This window comes from Lagopus leucura, unplaced genomic scaffold (assembly GCF_019238085.1).
Source record: "Lagopus leucura isolate 7727_CA_CO unplaced genomic scaffold, USGS_WTPT01 Super-Scaffold_100008, whole genome shotgun sequence".
In the NCBI taxonomy this organism is placed as follows: Eukaryota; Metazoa; Chordata; class Aves; order Galliformes; family Phasianidae; genus Lagopus; species Lagopus leucura.
The window spans coordinates 27,319,138-27,344,918 of record NW_024962265.1 but is presented as its reverse complement, the minus strand read 5'-3'; the positions used below and the strand labels follow the sequence as shown (position 1 = coordinate 27,344,918).

The 25,781-nt window shown below is 35.9% G+C and overlaps 2 protein-coding genes across 2 annotated transcripts in view; both read right to left on the bottom strand.

Annotated features, from left to right (window-relative positions):
• Positions 1–3,540: 3,540 nt before the first annotated feature.
• LOC122180833 (neuronal cell adhesion molecule-like) lies at positions 3,541–7,644 on the bottom strand. The gene is made up of 3 exons (XM_042872746.1): positions 7,584–7,644; positions 6,463–6,520; positions 3,541–5,897 (listed from the first exon to the last, which is right to left on the bottom strand). Exons 1-3 carry the CDS (start codon positions 7,642–7,644, stop codon positions 5,660–5,662), a joined length of 357 nt encoding a protein of 118 aa, XP_042728680.1. The 3' UTR covers positions 3,541–5,659.
• Positions 7,645–11,938: 4,294 nt separating this feature from the next.
• The window catches only part of NRCAM (neuronal cell adhesion molecule), a 54,949-nt gene continuing 41,106 nt past the window's right edge, over positions 11,939–25,781 (bottom strand). Inside the window, 7 exon segments of the mRNA XM_042872454.1 lie at positions 11,939–12,069; positions 12,072–13,729; positions 15,555–15,633; positions 17,226–17,357; positions 22,582–22,734; positions 23,845–23,970; positions 24,481–24,546. Of these exon segments, the coding sequence (XP_042728388.1) occupies positions 11,990–12,069; positions 12,072–13,729; positions 15,555–15,633; positions 17,226–17,357; positions 22,582–22,734; positions 23,845–23,970; positions 24,481–24,546 (2,294 nt within the window). The 3' untranslated portion in view covers positions 11,939–11,989.

The window sequence follows — 25,781 nt, the reverse complement described above, 5'->3', positions numbered from 1 at the left end:
AGTTATGTGATCCTGTAGTGGGGAAACAGGAGGAGAAAATTTGTGCTGATTTCATCCTCCAATCACCCAACTTCAATTTGCATCTGGGAGACCAAACGGTGTCCTCTGGCTGTTTGTAAGAGCAGAATAAACAGCATCTGGAAATATTTCCAACCTTTACGTCTCAGTGGTACATGATGTTGTTAAAATAATCCCTGTCATGGGTCTACTCTGGCCAACAGCACTCTGTCAAACTATTCATAGACAACATTAGAGAACTGTTGAGGCCTTTCAAATAATAGAATGGAATAGAACAGTTCAGTTGGCATGTACCTACAAAGATAATCAAACATAACTGCAGTTTGGGTGTGCTAACTGTACTTCTCAGTATAAGAAATATTCTGGATGTGTCCTGTTCCCAGCTATTTTTGTTTGAGACGTCCAGCTCACAACAGCAGATGTAGTTTTCATAGCCACAGGAAATTAAATGAGTAATATCCTGCACTTAATATTCTATACAGCTTATCGTGAACGTGGCAGCACAGCAACACATAATCTTCCATTCCGCTTTTCATTTTTATGGTCTCATGGTTTCTCCCTGCAAGGGAGCAGAGCCCTTGCTCCCTCTGCAACCCAGCAGCACCCTAACAGGGGAGGAAGCAAAGGCTGAGGATACAGCTTATACAGCTTAAAAATGTTTGCTTCTAGGCCACAGGAAGGGTAGATTTTACTTCTTTTAGTAAAAAGTAAATATTCTGAATAGAATTCCTATTCAGTTGTGGGTTGGTAGTTGGGTTTTTTTTTCTTTTTCTTTTGAAAATCAAATAATTATGAATTTGTACCTTATTACGTAGTATGTCATATATGCATATTTATAGCTATGCATATATATTTGTATATGCATATACGCTTTCATGCACGATGTGAACTTACATGCGTTGTGTTAGATAGCTGCTTTCCATGGGCTTCTGCTAACGAGTAACTGTGACTTCCCCCTAGTGGTCAATTGCTATTTCTGAAGCTTAAAAATTAGGCTATCACATTGAAAAAATCCATTTGTTTCAGAAAAAAATCAAGCCCCTCCCTTCCTCAAAAGTTTACAATTACTGACTAATTTCAATACAACAGCAGAATATGCTTTCTTACTAAAGCAAAATATATATATAAATAAACAGAAAAAAAGTAAAATTGAAGAAGAGTTCAACGTTGAAGGAGAGCCAGGAAGAGAAAATAACCTCAGAAAGAAAAACAGTTTTTTCAGTGGTTCCCTTTGTAGTGTTTGTGCCAAGAGACCACCAGATGTAGCTGAGCAAAGGGCTCTGTGCTCTCCTTACTGTAAGTCAAAATATTCCAGTCTATGTCCACGTCACTTCCATTCACTCTGCTCTCTGTCTTGGCCACAAGTTGTTTCAATTAACTGCCCCTTTCCCCTATATTTTTCCTGAGAAAGCTCTTCAAAAACACTGATTCTGGCATCCCAGGTTTGAAGACCTCATCATGTAGAATTCTTCCTATTTTCCTTATCTAAAGAGCTTGGGAGATTCCCTCTCCTCTCAACCTGTTTGAACAATACCCAAGCTAAGGGAAAGGATTCTCTTCAGTTTGCCTTGCCCTGTGCTTACAATAAGCATTTTCTTCCCAGGCAACTTTGCAGCTTTGTTCAAAAATTAAGGAAAGAAAACAATTGCCTTACGTGTGTGCGTGTTTGTCCATCTGTCTGACTATTTCCTCCACTAGTTACTGGCAGTTTTCAACTAAATTCAGCCAAAGGATCCAAGATGAATAAGTTCTTCTAAGCCTTGTCAAATAAACAATGGATAATTATGGGGGGGTGGGGGAAATCAGCAAAAAAATCCATTCATGCTGGTACCCACAAGGACTCTCAGTGCAGCCCATATATTACAGACCACCTAATTGAAATATATTCTGAATGCTGTAACATAGAAAACTTAATTTGTCTCTTTATTCCCATGAGGACTCAAAACCCTCCAGAGCTGTGCAAACACACAGCACAGTGCTGTGTAGAGTGGGCTGCTACTGACTGTCAGATGAGCTGTGGGAGTTCAAGATCAAAGCATCCCTTTTTAGAGGCTTTTGGATTAGGAAATAGGAAGATACAGATCAAGTGCAGTTTATTGCTGGAGGTAAACATAGTTCATTGCATGAGACCGAGCAGTTCCAAGAACTCAAACAACAGAGTCAGACTGCCTAAACCTCCATTGTTCAAAGGCTCAGCTCTGAAGACCTGGCACATTAATTTGTACAACACGGCAGATTGGGGACCAGGTATTTTACCTCCTGTTTACTTAGGTCTAAAACATAATAGAAAGACCTAATTAAATCCTGTTTATAGCAGTTGCTTATATTTTGACATGTTTTTTCCAGTGGGCAGGGAAACACTGAGGTATCCTAGGAATCATGTGAGCATAGAAGATTACAAGAAAAATTACTGTTGGCGTATCCTCTTTAATTCCCTCTGGATTTATTACAATCACTTCAGTGAGAATAAAATCAAAAGCAAATTAAAATCACCAAAAGGAAGATGTAGCTGCTTCATGTATCAGAACACTTTGGGAAGCATGCACATAAGAACATACCAACCTTTGTGTCTCCAAAAATGACTATCGTGAAATTTTCTGTCTCAACAAAGTCTCCTGAGCCCAGATCCCTCTTCCCAGGAATTACTCTTTTTTTTTTTTCGAAATAGAAACAGCTGTACTTCATATCTCCCAGTCCATTTTCTAGCACACTGCTGGAAAAATCAACGGACACCTGAGCAGAAAAACAGGCAGCCTGATATGCGAAGGTTCCAAAATGATGACTGCGCAGATGACAGACATGGGAATAGCCAGGGGGTTCCAGTTACAAAGATGGCTCGGGAAGCGGACAGAACGGCTTCTGATTCAGGGATCTAATCCCTCTTTGGAGCACTGTGGGCAAACATCAATCTTCTGATGTATTTCCTGAAGCATCTGTGCCTCTTGGAATCCATGGCTCCCCTGCAGAGCAACTGCCCTCCTGCCCAGCCTGTTTCCACTCATACACAGAATAGGTAAGATATGCAAAAAGCATTGCAATGGATTTTGTACACTGTAAGAGGTGCTGTTTCAAATCCTCTCAGTTCATGTACTGCTAAATATCCGGTTTAAAATTGCCCCGAATTTTGTATGCTCTTTAGGATCCTATTTGAAGGCTCTTAATTTGGAACAAACATTCTTATTTGCTCTTATGCACACTTACAAGTATAGACATGACTGTTTGTCTGTTTCATTTTTTTTTTCTGCACAGAAATGTGACTAAATAAAGCATCCATGGAAGTAAAATCTAAGCTGCAGCAGATTTAAATGGCAAATGATCAGATAAAATTCACCTTTCTTTTCAAATGGTTGTATGTAAAGACCCACAATATTCCATAAATAATTTGGCGGCAGTATATATAGTCCTGTAACACCATGGCAACAGCTTCTGATGGAGTTGTTTCATGCTTTTTCCTACTTCAAATTCTTAATTAGATGGTAAATCAGATGTGATTTTTACTGCTAGTGTAAACAGAACAAACAGTGAAATTTTAAAACCACATTTATTTTTAATACAAAATCTGTTGCACTATTACAGAAGTAAGCCTGTATGTTTACCCCCACATGCACAGATCATTCAGCATCTACAATTAAATAAAATTATATTCTTTTTTTTTTTACCAAAACCATTGGCAAATCTTAAGAAATTTTCTCTTTGTGCTTTGCAGTCAACGTTTGTATAATTCACTTTTTGCTTCGGTTCCTGTTAGGAAAACTGATCAACAGAAAGCTCAAAGGTGCGAAAGAAGCTTATGACAGATACGCTTGTGAGTACTTCAGTTGTACCCTACCTACAATATGTACATGGATGCTGCGAGGTGTGCTATGATCTGATGTAATGCATTGGCAAAAGCTGTGAATGGTTCAATTAGGAATCTGCAGTAAGAAAGCAGAACAGTTCACTATTTTGTTGTCACAGCAAAACAAAATTAAAAAAAATTATATTGAAGTAGATGCCTTAAAATACCATGCACACCATTGGCTATAGTACTTCTTACACAGTACAACATAAGCTTTCTTGTTTTATTTGTTTGTAACACCTAGAAGCATATAGCACCTACATTTTAAGTGTATTTACAAATTCAACAAAATATCTACATATAAAAAGCTTACTTAAAATTAAACTTGATGCAAGTTATGAAAAACCAATTTATTGGCAAATGAAACTGAGCATTCCTTCAACCATAGGTTGTTATAAAATTTATATTTGGAGGTAAACACTTGATTGATATTGTATGCGAGAAAATAATTTTGTAACTGATAATGGTAATCCTTTACCACTAAACCATAGGAGCGCTTGTCAGATTGAATTCTGCAGCTGTGAGCAGTAACCCCACACTGCTTCAGGGTGTAGGTAATCCCAAAGCTGCCGCACTGGTTGGGCCAGGACATGGAGGGAAACGCACTCTTGCTGGTGAAGTTGGCTGCCTTGGTTTTTAACTCTTTGTTTTAGAAGAGCTTATAGCTTGCTGTGTAAGGAAGTAATTCACTTCTGGTTGCTTGATTACTTGTTTTAAATAAATCTTCTAAGGCCATGAAAACCTGTTGTGCTGTAACTGTCTAGAAAGTGTTTCTTTAATAAGGAAAAAAAAAACCCACTCATATTCTCATTTGTATAATTTAAAACATTTAAAACATTCCAATTTTCAGCACAACAGTTTCATAACACTTTTTTATTTTACAGTTTTCACTTTATGGCAATGATGGTTGTCCGCTAATCACAGTTTACTGCACCAACTGATTTCATAGTACAGTGCATTATGGAATGCATATTGTATAAAGGCACTGAATGTATTTTGCCCTGTGTTTTCTGGAATATTTTCTCTCATTTTAAAGTTTTTCTTTCAGTGACTGTACAAATTCCAAAATGCATTGCAATGCATATCTTTTATACCCTAAAATCAATCCAATGTGTTTTGATGTAAAAAATAGAACACTGTACTGCTGTAATACTTGATAGATTAAAAAGGCTATAAAGTAATAGGAGCAAAGAGCAGATAATAGGGTCTCATTAAGCATCAGCAAATGCAAGTGTCATACTAAAATCATTTAGCAATTATATACTGTACATACTGTTCCTAACTGTCTTGCAAAAAGACATATGATAGCTAGACATTAAGTCACCAATTTCACAACAATGTCCACAAAGACATTGAAGTTCTATATAATACTACTATAACACTCTAACAATGAAAATGGAATTCATACCCAGGGATTCGGCTGAGGACTGCATAACAAACTGTCCAACCATGTTTTTATAGTGAACGTGAGATTGTGAATTGTGTAGCATCTTTTTTCATGCATTATACCATATTTTCAACAGGAAACAAAATTGTAAGTCAATGCTGTTTTTTTTCTGTGTCGGTTCCTTTTTTAGAAAAGTAAGAAAATCCAAGTTTCAAACAAAAGTTGAATTCTGTATCTTGATTCATACTACCATCCCAGTTGGTGTGTCACTATACCATACAGCTGTACAAACCGGCACGTTCTCATAGCATAAACACTTTGAGGTGAGGAGCTTTGTTACCTGCATGTTCATCGTACGAGAAGGAGGACGTACAAGTGCAAACAAACAGAAAACACAAGGGAATCAAGTTCTTTGATTACACAAATGAATTCATGGCATTTACAGGAGAAGGAGCCTCCGAACTTTCATTTCCTTCTGCAGGTTCTTTCTCTTTTTTACCGCTGTATTGTCCAATAAAGGAGCCATCCTCATTGAACTGGCCATTTACACCTTCTCCATAGTCAACTAAACTATCATCACTGTCTTCTTTTTTCACAGTTCTGTCTGATGGTGTCCGACTTCCTTTTTTTAGAGGTTTATGGTCCTCTGCATCGCTGGAAACACAAACAAACAAATGAAAGGAATTAAGCGATGCACCATTTTGTAAGGCAAAGTCAGTCATGCATGCAGAGTTCATAAGAAGCATGTGTGCAGCCCCATAATCCTGCAGTAAATCCACACACATTGTAGAGACAAATCGATATGATGCAGTTGACATGAATGCATGGTGTAGTGATGGTTTAAACAGAGAATGCCTTCAGTGGAAGGTGGGTTTTTTGTGGCTTTCTGTTTTTATTTTTTTCATCGTGCATGACTTTTCAATGGTAAGACTTGTGCCATTGGCTTGGAAGCAATTTAGATGCAACTGCAAGCATTAAGAACGGGGTTGTAAAGTTACCAAAAAAAATTATTTGTTCTTCAAAGTAACAAGGTTCTGATGTGCTGTGAAGTTAGTCTGTTAAACTCCTTAATTTCTTTGACTCCTTCAACACGAATGAAGAATGAATTCGGTTAAATGGAATATACTGATTTTCTTTACTAGTACAAAGAAAATAACAGTGCTGCATTTCAAATAATTTGTTACATAATGCAGACCAGACTTACAATTTTTAATCTTACCTTTCAAGAGACCTACATATTCCATTAAAAGGGTGCAGAAGAAACAAATGAAAATAGCCTAAGAAGAAAAGCAAAGTCCATATCCTGATAGTGATCAGTATTTTATCATAATAAGTTGCTTTTAAAATTGCTAAAACGTTTACTGCATACAGATAAATCAACAAATTCAGCTTACAGTAGCTAGAAATGAGCAGTTAAGAGCATGCTTAGGTTTTTTATTACTTATGAGATCTCAATCCATAACTGATAACATGTTCAGGGAATGATGATGGTGATTTGGAGCACAACAGGAAAAGGCAAGGAAAGAAAGGCAGGGATGAAAAATCCATTTAGCAGAGTACTGCAGTCAGTAGAAAAGCTGCAGCACCATCAGCATCCCAAACAAATTTGTAGCTGTGGTAAGCCTGCATTTTGTGAAACAGATGCAGCTGGGCTCTTTTCTTAATCCTCAACACTGCACTTCAGTCTCAAGAGGAAGATTTCAGCAGCAGCTCCAAATCATCTCCAACTGAAAAACACTACTGGCAGTACTGAAAAAGCACTCTCTTACACTTTGTCTTAAACAAAACATGTAACTTTGTATAGGTACCAAAGAACAAACAATTTTTTTTTCCTTCATGACTTCCATCTTAAGGAAAATGTAAATAAACATGTACAGAATATTGAGGAAATGAAAATACATAAAATTTACATTATTAGACTGAATATATGTTCAGCAAACTATTTTAACTGTGTAATTCCTATAAACAAATACCTTAGATTGTCCAATAATGTATTTGCTTTTCTTTTTCTACTGACTCTCTCTAAATATCCAGAAAAATCAAAACATTATAGCATATATAAGGTCACATATTATAGGTTCACTGATAAATGCTCTATCGAGAAGTATTTCAGCAGCCCAGTACATAATTTTCCATCCAACTGGTATTCCTTATCTCAGCATCCTTTTTTTACTTTGGAAAACTCCATGTTTTCACATTCTGAAAGAAGGACACCTCTAACATGCTTGTAACATTTTGATTTTTTTAAAGCATAGAAGAGATTTTATTTTTCTATGCATACACAAAAAGTGGCAGGAACATTTATCTTATTAAAACCTTCATGTTAAAATTAAAATGTACAGAGGCCAAATACACTTGACTGTATTGGCTTGACTTTGCTTTTTGTTATTGCTGTGTACATGGCATTAGGATAAATATCTGATCATTGATCTTGTGTGCTCACTGCAAACATACAGGTTATTAACACTTAAATGAATTCTGCTCCGAAATGTCACTCGTGCAGCAGCAAAGTGCAAATGTTTGTGACACTGCAAACGCGAGCAGATTACAAAGACAGATCGTTTTGGAAGGATCTTGTATGTAAAAGGTAAATAAAGAATAGACTATTACAAATCCTAAGTGTGACTCTTTTAGTCAGATAGCAAAGTATTTTCTTCATTGTCCTCCTCTGAGGGCAACAGTCATTAAAACAGGCTATACAAAAGCAATGAAAACCAGACCCTCACATTGAATGATACCAGGTCCTACTCCCAGATGAAAATGACCTGCAGTGTTTAATGACTTCTCAGTCATAGCATTTAGTAAAGAACATTGCTTCATAACTGCTTATGCAGTAACATTTAGGAATGAAAGCAAATTAAAAATGCATTTGCACCCCATCCAAGTGGTCAAAAAACTGTAAATGTTCTAAAGCGTGATCCAATCCAGTGTAATTCACTAGGCTGGAAATATAAAGTAAGTAAATAATATACCATTACAGTACTAAAAATATCCACATTTCAGACATTTTTGTGTTTAATCCAATAAAACGGTCAATTTTAATTTACAACTTTGATAAACATGTGAATAGAAACTTTTCCCTTGTGTTGATCTTTGCTTCTTTCTTTTTTTTTTTTTTTTTTTTTTTTTTTTTGCATTCATGGAAACAAAATTTATTTATTATCTGAACAATAAAAAAAAATCACAGTTGGTTGCATTCTGTCTGTAATTTTTCTAGATATTAGCAAGGATACAGATTCTACTCTCTGTATAATTAAAACCAAACAAAACTGCAGATTTACCCAAGAGTGTACCTGCATGGGTGCTGGTATAAGAGCACAGTTACAGCAGGTGTAAAATCAAACCTCAACCTGGGGATTCTTTCCTCTTTTGTGCCAGAAAAGTCCAGAAAGAAGTTCTCCCAGGCTCTGGCATTGAAAAAAGAAGTGGGATTATCTAAGGTGCTTTCCTATTTTTCCAAAAATAATGTGTAAATGCAAAGTACAAAAGGGAACTTTTTCAGGAAAAGGAAACACATTGAATGGGGTCTTGATTCTTTGCCAAACTGGATTATAACACTTGTATTAGATGAACACAGTGTTTTGGGTGAGGGAAAGAAAGGGAGGATAGCTGAGAAGCCAAAGAGGAGAGAGGAGAAAAAGTGAAGACATCAATATTTTTGACAGCACTTTTGCAACCCTGGGTGTGCAAAACAGAGAAGGGACTTCTGGCACTCTGGAGAAATGAATGGGTTTTCTGTGTGCTGCCAAGAGGCAAACTACAAAAGCCACACAGTTGTCCCGTTATTAATATTGATGTCCAAAGAGTTATATAACGCTTTACTCTTTAGACTATATAATATTGCAAAAACACATTAAGATCAGAAATTTTGATACAGTATCTGCAAGATTTTCTAACGACCGTTCATAAAAACAGACCAAAATGTAACCATCATAGCTCACACTTTCTTTTAGTTTTTGTTTGTGCTTTTGCTTGCTGACTTTTAAACTTATCTAAGTGTAATATTCTGAACTGAAACAGAAAGTTGGGCTAACTAAAATTATAATGGAAAATCTAAGAAGCATTTTGAAATGTGTCATGTATGCAGTGCTGACAGTTAGCAGCGAGACAATAAGTACTGGAATGCAACAAGAAATGAGAATGTAACTGAATTTTATCTTCATATCAGAAGACCGTGAAATGAAGATTAGGGATACCTTCTCTATTTGTTGTCTTATAAATATTTTACCTGCTTTTTAAGGATGAAAGTTGCTCAATAAAGACTGAAATGCACCTGACATTTTGGTATGTACCAATATGTATCAGGCATTTCATGCCATTTCAACAAGAATTTGACAGTAAGGCAGACTCTAAAACTCTGAATACTTTTCTGAGATAATTGCTAATACATATTTCTTTTCCCTCCTAGTTGTATGAAACACACAGTAAACTTGAAGACAATGATTAAGAGAGATGAAATATGGAGGTAAAAATAATGTGTAAATGCAAAGTACAAACATTTTTTTAAAAAGTACTTCCATTTCACAAAATCATCAGTTATTGAAAGAAATATCTACCTTGGCATCTCCTTTCTTCTTTCAACTTTTCAACTTTTCTTCCTTAGATATGGGTACATGCAGCAACCAGTCAGAATGGGGAAGATGCCTCTGCAGTCCAGCAGGCAACTAGTTCCCACTAAACTTTGTCACATTCATAGACATGCAAAACAACTCAATATATGGTTAGCAATATACTACTTTTCCTTATAGCGCAGCTGTCAGATGAAAGGCAACACAAAACAAACCAAATGGGTAAAGCATTCTGGGATATTGGATGCAGAGAGAGGATGACGAGGAAGAAATTTGTTGGCAATGAATTTCTTGTTTTGTGCCTTCAGGTCAACACACCAGAAATATTCAAGTATAAGCACACAGAGGCACAGAAGTATGTTACACTGTGGCTTTGTTGTAGATTCCAGGACAACCTCTGATCCAATGCCTAATGGACATCTGCTCACACTCCTTAATTGATAAGAGATCCTGAGGATTATGCAGATTATACTTTTCCCTATACTCTTACACAAATAATTCAGATTTCAAAACTTCGTACTATTTCCAATCTACCTAAGACAAAGGCACATCTATCTTGTTGGTTGTTTTTTTTCTGAGCAAATTTTCTTTAGCGTGTTTGTAATCTTCAATCACGGCAGAAGCTGAAAAAACTGAAGACTAAGTTCCTGGCAGCAGGCTGAAAACGTTAGCTTAAGAATCTGATCTACTCCTAGTGAAAAGTAGTAAAGAAAAATCTGCTTGAGATAAATTTAATCAAACTTTCCACTCTTGCTATTTCAGGAGAAAAACTGTACAAAGGAAAAAACAAAGAACTGATTTTAAAAAGTAGGTGACACAGATGCTCAAGAATTAAAATAAGAACCATCAGAGAAAGAACGCATGTGTGAATGAGGACACAGTAAGATCACTGCCAAGTCCAATCAGACTATTCAGATACAGGAATCCTCCAGGGGCAGTCTACTGACATCATCTGTAGTGCTAGGAAGGATCAATCTTATAACTGTTGTGAGGCACAAATCATTGCTAGGTTCCCCTGGAAACAAACCTAGGCTGCAATAAAACAGCATAAAAATATTGTTGTATGTAGAAAATATATCCTCATTGCTAGTCAACCTAGACAAAGCAGGAAGACTAATGTTATCTATTGGCCTCAGAATTCTCCATTAACCATTTCCAGAAAGTCTCCCACAGCATAGCTAGGAATTTCTAGAAAAAATAATCTTTGTCAAAATGATGGAGAAAGGAGTCAAAGGAATTCAATAAAATGTGCAAATATCCTGTGTAACCACAATAGCAGTCCAGCTACTATAGATGCCTTATCCTGTTTGATCTTCTTTTGAAGACAAATACTCTGGGATATCATGTAAGAAGAGATGCAAAAAGCTCTATTTTCATAAAGCTAAATAAGAAATACATGCCTGCAAACTCTCCCCACCCATGAACCAATAGGTCTGTAGATGCCACTTATTCCTAATCTCTTGATTTATGACCCAGGACAGAAATTTGGGCTGATTTATGTAGCTACATTGACCGAAACAGGAGCTCTGTGTAGTCTTTGTTTTAAATTTAAATAAACACATTTACAGCACTTGTTGTACTTCCTGCAGTTCCTTGGTGTAAACATTGTCCAAAATTCACTTTTTTTTCCAAATGAGAAAACCATTGGGATTGTAGAGAAATAATTCTAGAGGAACTGTGTATGCCACCAATCACAGGAACACTCTACATCCAGTCAATCTGTGATCCCAGAAACATTATTTTTTCCTCCATGAGATCAGTATGGAAGAAAATACGCTCTCAGAAGAAACATCATGGAAGACTGCAACATTTCAAACAAGTCTTAGCCACTCCAAGAATACCATGAATACTAGAAGCTGAATGTGCCAAAAACCTTCCTATGACTTCTCTGGGAAATCATAATTAGCAATTAAGTAATTTAATAACTTAAATCTTATTTTGAAATAATACATTTTCAAAGCATTGGCCTTACTTGCCAATATTGAAATATTGAGATACTGAAGTTTATTCAGCATAAATTTCTGTATTTTTCAGTCTCCCCAGTTCCTGAGAAAGGATGGTAGTTCAAGCTGTTCTTAGAAAGTTCCTCTTGATGGTCTGGTATCTCTTTGAAAACGAGATGTCCTTTCATAGCTGGCATGAAAAGATTGTGAGACTTTGTATTTTCCCTTTCCTCCTTTAAACTTCGGAGGAGAACGAAAGGAACTCTGAGACTTGTGAGGATAAGAAAACGAGCTGCCAAAATAGCATTTTTTTTTCATCCGATGTAAGGAATGTTTGTGTTCTGCAAAGTCCTTCAGGATCTGGACCAAGGATTCACCAAATAGCTTGCCACCAGTGTATGGCAGAGAGAGCAGCTGACATCTGAGATCTAGCGATGAGGTCCAAGGACGCAGCCATATAGCTCTCCAGGCTACTGTGAGGCATGCAACATTTTTAACTGTGAGTCTAAGAGAATCCTCAGCTGCATCATGGATAAAGTTAGCTGCAAGTTTACACAGTCTGTGCTTCCTCTGTATGGCACCAGATGGGACACATTTTCTCTTAACTCTGGCTTGTTCTTCCTCCAGCCATAATAGTAATGCTTTAGAAGCATAAGTGCAGTAGATAGACACTCCAAGCTGGGCTGCAACCAGACTGAAAGATCTTTTGATTTCTTCTTCAATCTTTCTATCAGTAAGATCTTTAGGGAGAGCATCCATGTTAGCAGACGTTGAAAGCACAGAATCAGCAGTAATCAATGGCCTGTCTACCTTAGGCAAGGTCCCCCACAAAGCAGCTTTATCCACTGGAAGGGGATACAGCTTATGTAGGATTTCTGGAGCTTTGTGTTTTGCCTCAGGATTACCCCAAATCCTACAGATGAAATTTTCCACTGTTGAATGGATAGGAAGTGCATTATCTACCTTGCCTTCTTCAGATAAGACAGGCATTTCTTCTGAAGGGCATTCACCTTTGGAAGTTTTCAGCATTAACACCCTTTTAATGTGCTTGAACAGATAACTCTGATTTTCCATGCCAAATTTACGTTCAGCATCTGGTCCTTCTTCATCTTCTGTAGGGGATTCAGATGACAACTCATCATCTTCAAGGGATGAATCAACCTCCAAATCCTTGTAAGCATCAACTCTCTCCTTCCCAGAAGTTGCTTGATTTTTTATACTGCCTATTTGATCAGACTCAAAAGTTCGGGAACTGCTTCCCATTTCTTCTAGAGGAACCACTGGAACTTCTGTAATTGGTATCCTGGGATGCTTTATTGAGTGGGACCTGGTCTGTGCCACAGAAGTTATACTTTGTCTGGCTGCTGTGAGTGCATCCTTTAAGACAGTAGCTAGCTCAGGCAAAATTACAGATTTCATTAATGAATTCTTTTCAGATTCTGAGAAATGAGTAGTAGCAGAAGGTCTTACCTTCCTGTGTTTGGAGCTCTGAGTATCTTCTGAATCTGAGCTGTAGTAGTCTGGGGTCTGGCTGAACCGGTGCAGGAGAGAAGAATGCTGTCTTGCCAGTGAGCCATGAATTGAGTTGCAGCTGAGGGGCTGGTGGAAAGGGTGTGGATGTCCTGCCTGAGAATTTGAACCCTCATCCAAACCCATTATTTGTTGCTCAGAAGCATGACATCTAGAGCCATGCCTGTATATCCATTTGTCTGACCTCTGTTCCTCTTGGCAGAGGGAAGCAGAGACAGAACTAGCCCTTCTAAGCTCTGAAGACTGCCTAGCCTTCCTCCTGGTGAAGGAGGTCTCTGATCTGACGTTGGAGTATTGATCCCCTGACCTTCTGAAGAAGTTGGATCTGTCAGATCTCACAGACTTTGCTTTGGTAAAGACAGGGTCTGCTTCAGAAGAACTTGCACAGCTACCTTTTCTTTTCTTTTCCTTGTCCATTTTCTTTCCTGTCCAAGCAGACATGGACCTGAAGTGATGAAAAAAGTTCAAAATACTGCGATTTCCAAACCTTTCAAAAATCACATTTTTGTTCAAGGGAGACCCTATACCCTTTGTCCTCATAAAAGCACTGCATCGTGACCAGTGCCGTGTGAGACGGGCAAACTGGGAACTGAGTGACTGCAGGGATGCTGGGCTGCAGAGAGAATGCCAAGATATCTTCTGTAATCTGACTGGTTGCTGCTGCTGCCCTGTCTCTAAGGAAAAAAGAGGAAAGCCCAACATAGACTAATTACACAGAAATACATTTTAGAAAGGAGTTTTTGCATGGTAAATAGGATAAACATATGAACAAGTCTGTAAGCTAGGCATCCAAATGTCCATTTTCACCAGACAAGTGGTATATAAATAAAATCATTTAATAAAACACTATGTGATTCTTTAGATTGACTTAAATCTCTTCAATATGGAAACAAATTCAAATTCTGCTACAGGTCACACGTGAAAGTAGATTTCAGTAATTTTAGTCTAGACCTGAGAAAACATATATTCAAGTCACAGAATTTGTACAATTATGTATAAGGGCCAGCTTCTGCTGCTGAAAGTTCCAAGTACTGAAAAGCAGAGGAGTGATACATGAGAATGCAAACTGGACTGCATAGGAAAATGCATACAGTACTTATTTACATCTGCTTCCAAATGCTGCTTTATACTACTGCTTTTATCAGCTAAATTAGATTAGTACATATGCACTTAAGGCTGTAACAAAATGGCACACAAAAATGATTAACCTAAGAACAGAGTAGTATTTGTTTTTTTTTTTTAAAAACCACAAGTAAGAACAAACAGAAACTGTTCTTTGGTATTCAGACTGGAAATCTAATGCAGCCAGATCTATATGCACATTTCCCTTACGTGAGAAAGCTAAAGCAAGAGAATTTTTCTTGGAAAAACTGTTTGTTTTTTTTTTTTAATCTGTGTAAGTTAAGCATTTTCAAAGTAATAAAGGTTGTTCACAATAATTTTAAACACAGTAATACACTGTAAAATGCATTACAATACATAAATAAAATATAACACCATAGACATATTTAGAAATTAAGAACATTATTTGAAAAATTGTGGTTCAAAAGCCCCAAATGATATGCTGCTGTTTTATTTAATAATCTATACTCCCATGAATGGACTTGCCAAAGCATGCTTCTTATGATGTCAGGAGATTCAGATAGACTACTTTTAGAATGAAGGAAGAGAGTCAGGAATAAGAGTGTTGTAGGCTTTGAATCTGCTTTCTCTGTTTCTTGCACTGAAATACATGGAGGGAAGATCTGTATTTTCCTGTAGGACATTCCCTCACCTCCATGTTTAACGTTGCTGCCTTGTTATTAGATTAAGTGTTACCATTAGTGGCATTTTAAATGCATTTGTTTTCCAGGTAGTGGAACACAAGACTGTCTTTATTAAACTTCAATTAGAAATGTATTTTTAAAAAACATAATGTCAAATGTCCTCTAACTAAAAGGTTGAAAACATACTCTATTTGATATTTTAAGTACCTGAAACATGGGTTTATAAAAAATCTCCCTTTGATTCCTCCCTTTGAGACAACTGTGTTTGAATCTGGATTTCAGCTTGCAATTGTGGCTTTTTCTAAACTCTCAATTATTTAATCTTGGACTTTTATTTTTTTTTCTTATAGCATAGTTGAAATGCTATCTACAGTTCTATAAAACAGTGGAAGCAGAATCTTTCTCAACACTGAAATAAAGTTAGTTTTGAAATTGCAAGTGTGATATTACATAAAGTACATGTGATACGAAGAGTGAACACAACAAACCACATCAGCTGCTCACCTGTATTCACCAAACGTTCCATCATCTTCCTTCATAGGCTGTATTTCTGGATCAGCATGTGCATCCTCCTTTTCTTTCACTAAAATATTTGAAATAATAACTTTTATCATTAAACAGCAAGGCTAGATACCTTAAGACCCTAATTTCTCAAACCAATCAGATTTGGCTAGAATACGATTTGAATAAAAATAATTGATTGAACTGGAGCCTTAGACTACTGCATGTTTTCTTTTGAAGAAAAAGATCTGTTAACTACAGAATTTTATCTTAATTCAAGTACAAAACACTGTGTTATCCTGCATGAATAAAACTTTTCCTTTCTTTCATTACAAAATAAATACTTGTTAAAAAATACTGAACTATTTTGAGTTATTAGCAGAGCTATTGTTTATTGAAATCTGAATATCCGCATTCCCCATGTTGCCTCTTGATATTTCTCCCGCATCAACTGATGAAACTGAATCAAATTCACTTGTATTCACTGCTTGTTTCCTTCTGCTTTCATGTCATGCCCTAACAATGCACTAAAAGCATTGCAATAGAGTCTCCAGGAAATTTTAAACACCATTTGAAAAATATTAATGTTGGAAAAGAATAGGCTTGGTCTGTTCATTATTTCATTTCTTTCTATGACATGATCAAAATCAAAGGAAAAACACATAAAACAGAACCTAAACTTAACACAATCTTATCTCTTGCACATCTCTATTACAGTTTGCATTCACTGGTAAGACTGCATATGTCTTGTGTTAATTTTTGCATGTAATTTGTCTCCATGCAACCATGCAGCACAGAAACCTGCCAATATCTGAGGAGATAAATGTTTACATAAAACATATTCCTATAAATTAAGAGTGTTGTCACAGTAAAATAATATACTGGTCAATAATTATCTTCATCATGGTTTTCTTTGTCTTTCATTTCCTTCTTTTTTAAAATATTTTTACCATCATTATTACTATTATATTATTATTTTTATTTGGATATTATTATTACCTTATTGTTACCTATTACCTATATAGGATATATTTCAGTATATCCAGTATAATATATATATATTTCCATAATCCAATATAATTGGATTATACTACTATATAATCCAATATATTGCCTCTTATCTTTTATTCTGGTTATTTCCACAGTTAATTTGTACATCATCAGTTTATACACTGTTGATTAAGATGATATGAATCATTCCTCATGATAATTCATAACATCTTGAAATGAATCTGGCTGCTATAATTTCATATTAAAATAATTCAGTACTTTTTAATAGCCATCGGTATTCTGAAGATGACATGCTAAAATTAAGACAAAAATAATTTAATAAGAGTTCTAAATCAGCTCTTTCTGGTGAGTTAAAAGGCTAAGCTTGGGGCATGCAGTTCTGGCAGGATGGCCAAGTATCCCAAAGAAAGCTCAACCCTCTCTAAAGTGTTAATGTAGGGTAATAGAATCAATCCTCTAAGGATGAGTGAGAAAACTCTTTTTAAGGACTGAAGTTGTCCACCAGTAGGCAGATTGCTCCCAATGAGCCTACCAAACAATAGGACTGATTTCTCATATATACAATGCAGTTGTGTATAAACTAGGGGCAAATGTAACCTGAGATCTGTGATAAATGGATTGATTACCAGGAGATAATTTTACTTTTATTGTTACATATCGTACCTGGATATTTGCCACCTTTATTCCTCCTTATGAAGCAAACAATCAGTAAAATCAAGATAAGAAGTGCAACAGCACACATAAGTCCAATGAACCATCCTTGAGTAGCAATGTCTACCTGCCGACTTGCCATTGCTGGAGAATAGAAAAAAAAACATTATGAGAATGTTTTACCTGCATTAAAATTCTATGTTAATTAAATTAAATAACAGTCAATATACATCATTTATTAATTAAGGAATAACACTTGCAAAAATTAGTATTAAGAAAAGCAGTGATATTGTATTTAGTGAATATTTTCATTATTTAAAATGCAAGGAAAAGTGCACAGAACTTATTTTTGAATATATAAGAATTCTGCCAACTTTTTTCAACATTTAGGCTTAGCAGCTATTTTGCAAAACATGTACACATACTGTCTTGCTTTTCACGAATTCCAGGACTGTTTTCAACCATTTTACATTAATTGAACTACTGAAATGAAATTGCAAATTGTAATTCACACAAAGACTTAGATTGCATTACTGAAATGAATAAAACGGCAATACACATTAGCTACTGCACACCTATTAGTCAGAAACAGAAACAGATGGGTCATCCAAGACCATAACATTCAATTACAACTAAAAATCAACAATGAAGCATCCTTTAAAGCCTTATTAAGCATAATGTGTTCTTCCTCTCCTCAAATGTGTACAGCATCCTAAAATTTATCATGATTGCCGTAATTTAGCATTAGTGAGAACTTAACACAAGGCAATTGGGAAGCTTTTCCTTTACACTGTTTCTCTCCAAATGCTGATTCTATTTGGAAAATAATGTAAACAATAAGGAAACACTATAGTCAGAGTGAGGAAAGAAATTATCTGTATGGTTTGGTGGCTGGAACTACTACTAGTCTTTAACACAGTAGGAGGATTTTCCTGGATAACCTTATTTTCCACTCTCTTACTTGGAAATACACTAGCCAGCGACTGGTCTTAGGATCTGCTGTTGGGAAAAAGCAGGAAGGGTGACAGAAGCTGGAAATGTGAGCTACAGACAGAAGAAGACATGAAGGTGAAGTAGATGGACATCCACTGAAACCTTATGTATTCTCCTCCAAGCCTCAAACCCAAGAGTTTGAAACTGTGGAGAGTCATCTCTGTCTTGAGAGACATAAACAAAGATCATCTTTCCACATGAATGGGGAAAGTCACGTGCAAAGGTTTCCTATGCATAGCTCATATAGTATTTTGTTTCAGTATTACTTTTTTTCTGACTTCATGAATTAAGCAAATTTTTGTAAGGACCAATAAATCTCAGCTTAGAAGACACTTTGCACTACAGTCAGATTGTACCAGGGAGCTGGGCTTGATCCTTATGGGTCCCTTTCAATTTGGATGTTCCAGAAAGACTTATTTGTTCAGTGTATCAGCTCCCATGGCACAAGATTTCACCCGTATCCATTAGGTAATGTCCATGAGCTTTCTTCCAGTGAAGTGGAGGGCATAATGCACAAAGAGCTTTACACACAGAAATGTGAAAGTCATAGAATCCCATAAAGATTTTCACCACTCTTTGAGAAGATGCGTCTTTAAGAGAAAGCTCATAAGAACATATTACAGAGAGTCCATTTTCAATGGAGCACTGACTGTCCAAGCTCACTGAACCACGAGTCCACGTGATACATACACCACACACTCTCTTCTCCTTACAAAACATGGAGGGTATAAACTGGTAATAAGCCCATGCTTGCATCCTTTGAGCAATACTGGAGTCTTGCTTGGCAGACAAGAGCTGACAAGAGACTGTGCTAGAGTGGCAGGCACACTAACAAGAAAATGTAACAGTTACAGGTCAGAATTCAAGCCCATGTCTCAGTGTTATTTCTTAGTTCAGAGAGGCAGAGACAGCTAGCTTGGAAACATCAGCAGCATACGGTTCTAGAGGGTCTTCCTCAGGCTGCATGAAGACCATAAGTACCTCTGAGTACTATTTTAACAATTTTTACATTAAAATGTTAAAAAGTCTTATGTGTGTATACATATATATATGTATAGCTTTTATATATATATATAATATTTATATATATACATTTATACCTTATATACTGTAAGTATATAAATATCAATACAAAGGACAATCTTAAACAAAATCATGAAGGCAATCTTCCTCTGAATTGCAATCAAAGTAATATATATTTTGTTTTCATACTGAGGTCAAAATTATTTGGAGTATTTTACATATGCATTTATAATAAGGCATTAAAGGTTGTATAATAAATACTGTAGCAAAATGCAAAAGCACATTTAACATTCAAATGTAATAAAAAATAGCAACAAGCAAAACAACTCAGGCATAACAGTATTTAAGATAGATGGGAAAAAGCAAAGATGAAAACTTACTTATGCAGCTTCCTGTACTCTTTAACTTATTATATGTCCAGTGAGAAAATGTTTCTGGACCTCAGTGCAACTTTAAAAATGGCACAGAATTTCCTGTGTACTCTAAGCAAATCATCTGCCACAGGCAGAAAGACATTTACTGCTGCTGAACTGCTAATAATGCAGATGTGAATGCAATAGACTACTGGTATGCTTAAAAAAAAACCAAAACGTGCATTATGAAGGTGTTCTGTAGGAAAACTTGCTAAAAAAAAGAATAAATGTGGCAATATGCCAAATATTGCAGTTGATTTCCTAATTAAGGAAGCATTCCACACTCCAATATTTTTCTTGTTATCTACTTCATTGTTTGCAATGTTTAAAAGTATGATCTAGATTAAAGACAGTGTGACATACATTTTTTCTTTAAGAAATCACACAGAATAATAGAGGTTAGAAGGAACCTCTGGAGATCATTGAGTCCAATCTCCTGCTAAAGCAGGTTCCCTACAGTAGGTGGCTTTTGAATATCTCTAGAGAAGAAGACTCCACAACCTCTCCAGGCAGCCTAAGTTCTTCCTTACATTCATAGGGAACTTCTTGTGTGCCAGTTTGTGCCTACTGCCACTGGGCATGCTGAAAAGAGCCTGGCCCCATCTCCTTGACACCTTGCCATTAGATATTTCTAAGCATTGATAATATACTTCAGTCTTCTCCAAGTTGAACAGTCCCAGACTTTCCTCACAAGGAAGACACTCCTTAATCACCTTTGCCACCCTCCTTTGTACAAGATCCCTGTCTTTCTTGAATTGAGGAGCCCAGAACTGGACACAGTACTCCAGAAGTGGCCTCACCAGGTCAGAGTAGAGGAGGAGGATCACATCCCTCAAACCTGCAGGCCATGCTCTTTTTAATGCAGCCCAGGATACCACTGGCCTTGTCAGCCACAAAGATGCCCTGCTGGCTCATGGTCAACCTATTATTCACCAGGACATGCAAGTCCTTCTCTGCAGAGGTCCTTTACAGCAGGTCAGCCCCTAACCTCTACTGATGCATGCAGTCATTCCTTCCCAGGTTTAAGACTCTGCACTTGCCCTTGTTGGACTTCATAACACTCCTCTCTGCCCAGCTCTCCATCCTGTTCAGGTTTCACTGAATGACAGCACAGCCTTCTGGTGTGTCAGTCATTCCTCCCAGCTTTGCATTGTCAGCAACCTTGCTGAGGGCGCACTCTATTCCTTCATTCAGGTCATTAAGATGTTGAACAAGACTAGACCTACTACTGATTCCTGGGGATCACCACTAGCTAAAGCCCTCTAACTAGACTTTGTGCTGCAGACTGCAACCCTCTGAGCTCTGTTAATCAGCCAGTTTTCAATCCATCTCACTATCTACTCATCTATCCCACACTTCCTAAACTAACCTACAAGGATGTTATGGGAAACTTTGTCAAAAGCCTTGCTGAAGTCCAGGTAGACAACATTCACTGATCTCCTCTCCAGTCTTGACATAGTAGAAGACTGAACTGGTCAAGCATGGTTTGCCATTGGTACATGCATACGACTACACCTTATAATCTTTTCTTCCTGCTTTTTATAACATTAGATCAAGAATCACAAACAGTGCAGTATATGCATAAAACAATGTCTTTAAACTCCTTTCAAATCCCCTTCTTCCTTAGTAACACGAAGACATAAGCCAAGGTTCATTCACAGTTATGTACGGAATTCCTTATCTACCAGTTCAGTACGCTTTGTTCAGGATGATGCTTTTGGGAAGGTTTTCCTTCAGCTTGTTTTAAGTTACACAGACTTGATCCTTTCTTAACTCTTGATCCTTTCTTAACTGCTGCTTCAAACTTTGGATTTTGTGTATTTGCATAAAATACTACCTATTGCCTTTTATACTAGTTGTTGTCCCTGGCACAAATAAACTCTCTGCTCAGCCCATGCAAATTTGTTTGGCACTGTTATTCAGCACTGTATTTTCAAAGCTTTCCTGTAACAAAGTAAACTGTGATCAGAAATGGAAGAACAGATAGCAAAAAAAGTATATGATTTTAGAAAGCGTTCACATTCAAATTGTTATATTCATTATTTACTTTGTTGTCTCGTGATTATTACATACTGTTCAAACATATGTCATATTTAAACTACTTTCTTAAATCATAACATTCTGGAATTGGTGATGCTACAGCTAAATAACTATGCATGGATCAAAATGCTTGGAATGAGCAGCAATACAAATAAATAAAAATAGCTGACCGAGAACATGCTGTGATGACAACATATTCAGCATTAACATAAAAAAAAACTTTCCACAGAGCTCCTCCTCCAAGTGAAATGAACAAACATTACTGATTTGGTTATGAAAAAATTACCACTGCACTCCTTTTTAGTATAATGATATAGAACTTAAGTAGTCTTGCTGACTCACAAAACATAGTTTGTGAAATCAAAATAATTATAAAACCAGTATAAAATTGGAAAATAAACATTTACAAGTAAAAATCTCATAAGAGGAGTTTAAATTGCATAAGACATCAAATTCTGCACTTCTGATTAAACACTCATTTTGGAGTTAATCAGATTTTTTTTGTATTAAATCTGATGATATGCAGATTGTTAGATTTAACTGTATATACTTAAATCTAGTAATGTACATGTTATTTAAATACAACAGTCTAGTTATATTAATTAGAAATAAATTGAATAGGTCATCTTTGTGCACAGTACACAGATGGAGTGTAATCTTGCCTCTAATATAAAGAACAGAGAACACAGTGAATTGAAAGGATTAAAGCATTCATAATTTACACATTAAATGTGCTAGCAAATCTAGGAATTTAAAAAACAATTCAACATTGCTCTAAAAAAAAAAGAACAAACAAAGATGCTGGCTACAACATGTCTTAGCTAGAAGCAGTTCAACATTTCAGCATGTGGTCTATTGAAATTCTGACTATGACACAGAATTGGTACGGTGTGCCTCACCTGGACCTGTCTCAAACAGATCCTCTGAACTCCTAAAACCAGACAGGCCCTCAGCACCAACTCGGACTTTATATGCTGTTCCTGGTGTTAAACCCTTTAACACAAAGAAGCTTCGAGAACCATTTACAATTTCTTTTTTCCAATCTTCTTTGCCTACAAAAATTTTGGGAAAACAACATATTGGAATTTTAATTGTCTATTTGTTACTGCAAGTTTCTAGACAGAATGCTACTAATAGTTACTTGACTAAGGTATGGACTGGCTGAACAAAAATTATCTCAAAAAATAATAAAACTGTATAAAATTATGACTGCAAATAATATATTGCATGCAATATATTAAGTAAGACACTGTAGATTAATTATGAAACTATTTTAAACATTTGTTCCACTGTACTATAGAAATATTCTCATTTATTTTCTTTAAAGGCCTATTGAACTTGCAATTATAAAACACATTAAAATAGATTTTAATCACTTCATTAGATTGCACTTCTGTAGCTTTGGATAACATTTACTTTAGCACAGAAGTCTTACTATGTAATCTGAATAGACCATTTTTTCTGACCATCATCTTCTTTTCCCAGTAGTCTTAGCTACTTCTTGGACTAATATCCAGAAAAATGCATCTATATTCTTATTTTCAGATTATCTTAAATCATAACTTTAGAAGGATAGAGTATTTGAATAGAAATATTTTGGTTTTATTAGGCAACTATCTGTATTCCAATTGTCAGCAGCGTTCTCAAAGATTAAAACCTATTTTATGCCAAGAAAAATATGCAAGTTGGTAGATACCTTGCCTTAAGGTTTGATTTAACAAAGAAGATTGTTTTTATTGACTCTTTTATTCTTTTTTTTTTTTTTCCTGAATTGGACATAACTTATGAGAGCAGTTATATCCCATTTTAATGTACAAATTCATACTTTTACACATGTAATCACTGCATCATAACCAATTTCAAGCAATCTTCTTTTTTTAGAAGTTCATGTTCACGATAATTTATACAATAATACAAAGGAACAAAGGCTGATTTTCTATCTAATCACCAAAAAACTACTACACATTTATATTATCTATAATGAAAATCATTTGAGCTCCTGATCCAGTTAAAAAAACAAACAAACAACAACAACAAAAAACCAACAAAGCTTCTAAACATTTAAGAGCTATCTTTAATACTGGGTCAATTTAGGACCACACTTAAAAATCTTTGAAAATATATCTGAACACTTAGGATAATTTAATGAAATGACTTCTTACTGCCTGCTACACCATATTCAACATAAAAGTTGGCATGATCTGGTCCCTCATACTCCCAACTGATATTGGCATAGGTCTCAGCAGCAGCTGTTGTAACATTTCTGATCCTTGGATAAAGTGGTTGCACTGAATATATAATAGAAAAACAAAGCAGAATATGAAATTGTGACTTCATACACTTACTTAAAAAAAAAGATTTTAAGAAGTTACTATGCTGATTTATATCACAGACAAGGAAAGTATAGTACATTTGTCATTGCTTCTGTTATTGGAAATTAGCAACTAAATAGCATGCATCATTGTATCCTACGTAGCTACTACACTGAAATTAGAAAGTAAAGTCTAAGTACGCTGGTGAGCATGCCCTATATTGTAAAAAGTGCCAAACACTTTAAAATACCTAATTGCCAAAGTCTCAGAAAACACTATTCATCAAGGAGTAAAATGCAGACAGCTGGAAGATGAGAACATTCTCGGGGCAACACGAAATGGTAGGAAAGAGTGGAGGTAAGAAGTTTGGCACACAGCTCCCTTTCCTCCACTTGTCACAGAATGGACCAGAAATGCCTCAACTGCAAACCCTCTGTAGGATTTTTTCTCTATTGCTGTGATAACGATAAAAAAGGAACACAATACCCTTATAGAAAGTTGGACGGACAGTATGCATGACTGGGGAGGTTGCAAAAAGGATTTCTGAATATCCTTCACCATCAGAGGGAGTAGGAAAGAAAAAAATAAACAGTAAAAACACTTCACATCAAAAAGGAACATTTAAATAACACAGTAAAACCTTACCTGTCAAACGAATAACACATGCACACTCTACACTCATGCAGATTAGTTTTACTTGTTAAAATATGAATGGCTAAGTGATACATATGTATTTGAAAGCAAATGGAAGAATGAGTGCACTGAGACCCTCGCTTTTACAGAACATTTCTGAAATCACCTTCATTGCCATTAAGGATTCACTGCACCTTCACACACTGAAACACTACGTATTGGAAAGCAAATATCAAAATACTCTGGTGTGAAGGACTCAGTCACTGGAATGCAAATTCAAGAAGCTGTGCATATTAAAATACAGTGTTTTATTGCTCTCATTGGACAACAGTACTTTGCCCACATCTATGAAAAGAAATTTGTTTCTCTTCAGCATCTTGTAATTAGCCACATTTTTGCTCATTACTTAATTTTTTGTTTTCCAATTACACTCATTACAAATGAACACATACTTAAGTATTTTTGGTTTGTATATCAATAAAAATATATTAAAATAGTTTAGTGCAAACACAAAGGAGATGCTCCTCAAAGGCATGAATTTACTTTTCAGTGAAAATGCCTTACTCTGTTTTCCACTAACATTTTGATCCTGCTAGATTTTTTTTTTCCACCAGAAACAGCATGAAACACTACAGATAAAATCTTAGTCTCATGAAAGACAAAAGTGACTGAATTCCAGTGTCTTCATCTGTACCAGAAAATAAAATGTGCCCACTCTCAAGAAGTTGCTGCAAAGATTTTATTCACATACTTAAACTATTTTCTCCTCAAAACAGGGTGGCCTTGTCTATACAGCTGACTAGAAGTAGTTCCAAATTAGATTCAGATAGCCTATGGCTTGCTTTGGCATAGTAAAATAAATAAATCCTATAAACAGAGTAAGTAATATGAGTAGTGCATCTAGAAAACAATTGTTTCTGAGAATCTTTAAAAAGACCTCTATGAGGCAAATTCCATCAAATCTGAAAAAAATTGTTCTTGTTATTATAAATTTTGACAATATCAAGCCTTTTACTTCCATACTTGCTTATCTTTTTTCTTAATTCCACCTCAGTATTACTCATACAACTCTTCAGTCTATATTAAAAGAATTACTTCCACATTTGATGTCTCTATTGCACATCTATAAAAGTATATGAGGTATATAAAAGTGT

What these genes read in the sequence shown, in the direction of transcription:
- LOC122180833 (XM_042872746.1), bottom strand. Translation starts at nt 7,644, where the DNA reads ATGTACACAGCAATAACAAAAAGCAAAGTCAAGCCAATACAGTCAAGT. An exon ending in GTCAAGTGTATTTGGCCTCT is followed by an intron (nt 6,521 to 7,583) that starts GTACATTTTAAT and finishes TTTTCTTCTTAG; the next exon opens with GCTATTTTCATTTGTTTCTT. An exon ending in ATATGTAGGTCTCTTGAAAG is followed by an intron (nt 5,898 to 6,462) that starts GTAAGATTAAAA and finishes TTGTGTTTCCAG; the next exon opens with CGATGCAGAGGACCATAAAC.